General features: G+C 39.5%; 1 protein-coding gene across 3 annotated transcripts in view; it reads left to right on the forward strand.

Moving 5' to 3' along the window:
- The window catches only part of ZUP1 (zinc finger containing ubiquitin peptidase 1), a 13,030-nt gene that overhangs the window by 5,772 nt on the left and 4,060 nt on the right, over nt 1-3,198 (forward strand). For 2 of the 3 annotated variants that reach the window (XM_025207055.1, XM_006026151.1), the window contains exons 4-6: nt 810-978; nt 2,471-2,659; nt 2,993-3,161. In XM_025207055.1, coding sequence (XP_025062840.1) covers nt 810-978; nt 2,471-2,659; nt 2,993-3,161 — 527 coding nt within the window. The remainder of the gene's footprint in view (nt 1-809; nt 979-2,470; nt 2,660-2,992; nt 3,162-3,198) is intronic. The other variant, XM_025207056.1, reaches the window with a different exon arrangement.

Below are 3,198 nucleotides of genomic sequence, written 5' to 3' on the forward strand. Positions count from 1 at the left end.
CACGTCCCCCCCCCCCCCCCCCCCCCCCCCCCCCGAGTTGGGTGGGGTGGGTGGCGGTGCTCCAACAACCCTTCCCCTGTCATTCTTGACAGGCAACTGGCTAGTATATAATAAGCCTCTAACTTCAGCATCATGAGACAGTTGCCTTTATAGGGAGGACTAGGAACAGACTTGGGAGTCTGGCTACACTGAATTCTAAATTTGCCCTTACCCGTGGCTGATTTGTGGATTTGAACAAGTCACTTCATTCACCTTCTATCTTGCTTTTTTTCTTGAACCTTAAAATGTGAATAATTTTCCTGGACCTTATAAAGGATATTCATTCTTACTGTGCTTTTATCATGCAAAGTACTTAGCTGTCATAACTACTAACTCTAACATTATGTTGTGTCTGCATGTAGTAGTTATTGCATTAAAAAGTATGAATTTAAAATTCATTGCTTCAGAAACTTGTCTTAGATCTAGATTCATTATAAACTCATAAAATGGTAGGGTTTATTGGTATAAATTTTATTAAAATATATTTTATAATGTTAATATGTTACAACTTCCTTATATGCTAGAATTGGATAGTTACCAAACGCATTCTTTTCGTGGACACAGGCTTTCTAGCAGATTTAGACTGGAAGTGACAATTACATACTTGCTTTTTAAGTACAAAATACCCTCTGCCAGAAGTTCAGCTCTATGGTTTTCTATCTCCAAATCAGTGTAATTAATTTGTTATCCATGCCTGTTAATTTCATTCTTTTTCATTGCCCAGTCTACAGAAGGAAAAATGTTAGTGATTCATATTTTGTGCTTAACAGAGACAATATGGTTTGGACGATTCTGGTGGCTACAAGCAACAATTTCTAAAGAACATGGAGAGGGAAGTGAATAGAGGAAGAATGCAGCCTTTTGAATATCATAAGAGGAAGACAGACATGATGGAATCTTTGGCTTTTGGTGTAGATGATGGAAAAACAAAGGCCTCAGGTCAGTACTGAAACTTGCTGGAGGAAGAGGAAATCTTACTACTTTTTGTTAATCGAGTTTCACCATGACCAAAGGTCTTTACTATCAGATTACTATGCCTGACATAGTCTTGTCCTTATGCCTTATATAGTTGGTAGTCAAATTGTATCAGGTTGCTAATATCCTGGCCACCCAAGTTAGTTTGCAAAGTTGTTCTCTAGGTACTTGGGTGGTGTAGTAATTAATTAAACTCTGTGAACTTCAACTAGCCTTCTGGCCAAATTCTCTCTCTCTCTTTTTTTTTTTTTTTTTTTAACAGGGATTTCTTTTTTGTAATGGATGGTACAAAAACTTGAAAGAGTTATTTATTTAGACACAATATGCGCCAGTATTATTCACATCCCTGCTTTGGTTCATAGTCTGCATTTTTATCCATATGCTGTTATATTATCATGAAGTGGTACTCTAGTAATGTTAGAAAATACACTTGATGTAGCAGTTGGAATCTTAGAATGCTTTGAAAGATACAGATTCAACATGACTTAGTATGAGACCCAATTTGTCCAATATGTAGATGACTTGAATTTAAGGCCTGATTCCAACAAACATTCAACAAGTCTGACCTGAGTTGTCTTAAGCTGTGTACACACATTCAGAGGGAGTTGTCCTGGATGATTTGGCTTGTTTTCCTGAGGGAGAAACTGACCTGTACTGAAGTTCAGACAGAGGATCAAAGAGCCTGCAGCACAGATGCTGGGTAGCCATGGGGGCCCTAGATTGCACTGTCCAGCCGAGAGCTTTGTAGGCTTTTTAAGTGAAAGCAGGCAGGGGTCATCAGGTTCAGGGAAGGTGGGGCAGGGTCTGTGCCCTGCACCAAAGAGCCTTTCAGCTGCTTCTCTCTCCCATACTATGTTCAAGACTAGCTAAGACTGGGCAGAGGGAGTATTTATGCTTATATGCTTCCCTGCATCCAAGTACCACAGTGTGATTCAGGCATGGAACAAGCCTGGAGTAGAACATATATACCCCTCAATGGCTTCAGCGCCTGGCTTTTCTAGCCTGAAGCACTTGGGGGAGCATGTTCTGCTTCCTACTTGGCTGAGACTGACACATGTACTCTCCTGCCACCTGAGGGAGAGGTGTGGGGGAGAAACAAAGTACACTGGGATTGTGGAGTTTGGTTCTGTATCTGTTGTATGTGCAGAAGTTCTGTTTCCTGAGAGAGAATCTCTGGATAGCCACTTTACTTGGGTTGTTGCCAAGTTATTTTTCTCCCTGAGTGGCCACTTCTTTTACTCTGGGAGAAAAATTTATGAGCTTCTATATACTCATGGTTTCTCCGTAAGAAACGGGGACTCTCCCTGGAGAAACTGAACATCTGTCCAAGCTCTTAATTTATATTCACTTGCTCTTATGTCAAGAGAAGCCTGCCTTTACAGATTATTGCATATTGTTTAAGATAAACTTCACATTCTCCCTCTCTCTCTTTCTCTCTCTCTCTCTCTCTTTTAAGGTGTCATTGAAGCACTGTGCAAGTACTATCAAAATGAATTCAAAGATGTAAGGCGCATACGGCTTTCTGTAGGAGTGGATCACTTCAGCTCATCCTTGGGAGACAGGGGCTGGGGCTGTGGTTACAGAAACTTCCAAATGTTGCTTTCTTCATTATTGAAGAATGACATGTATAATGATTGCTTGCAAGGTATATTTTAGCAGTGAGCTAATATTTTACATAACCTTTGTATAAAATATTTTGATTCCTCAGACTGTGATCTTTAACATGGAATAGATTACTGATACGTAAGTTACTTCCTTGGTATTAATATGCTCTAGAACAGTTAGAGAGACAATGCTTGGGTAGTGATGTTTGAACTTAAGGGAGATAAGAGCTAAAACTACCCAGTGTATTTTCATACCACAATTCCTCTTTTGTTACTGGAAGTCTTAATACGCATTTCTTTTAATATCCCTGGAATTATCAGAATTGATTTGGTCATTGCAACTCAGTGGTTTGGTTTATGCTATTTTATTTCAGATCATACATTAATTCCCAGTATACCAAAAATTCAATCCATGATTGAAGATGCTTGGAAAGAAGGTTTTGACCCTCGAGGAGCATCTCACTTCAATAATAGATTACGTGGTACAAAGGCATGGATAGGAGCATGTGAAATTTATTCCCTGTTAACCAGCCTCAGATTAAAGTAAGTACTGCCATCAGTGAAGATCTCAGCACTCTTT

Source organism: Alligator sinensis, unplaced genomic scaffold (assembly GCF_000455745.1).
Source record: "Alligator sinensis unplaced genomic scaffold, ASM45574v1 scaffold38_1, whole genome shotgun sequence".
NCBI lineage: Eukaryota > Metazoa > Chordata > Crocodylia > Alligatoridae > Alligator > Alligator sinensis.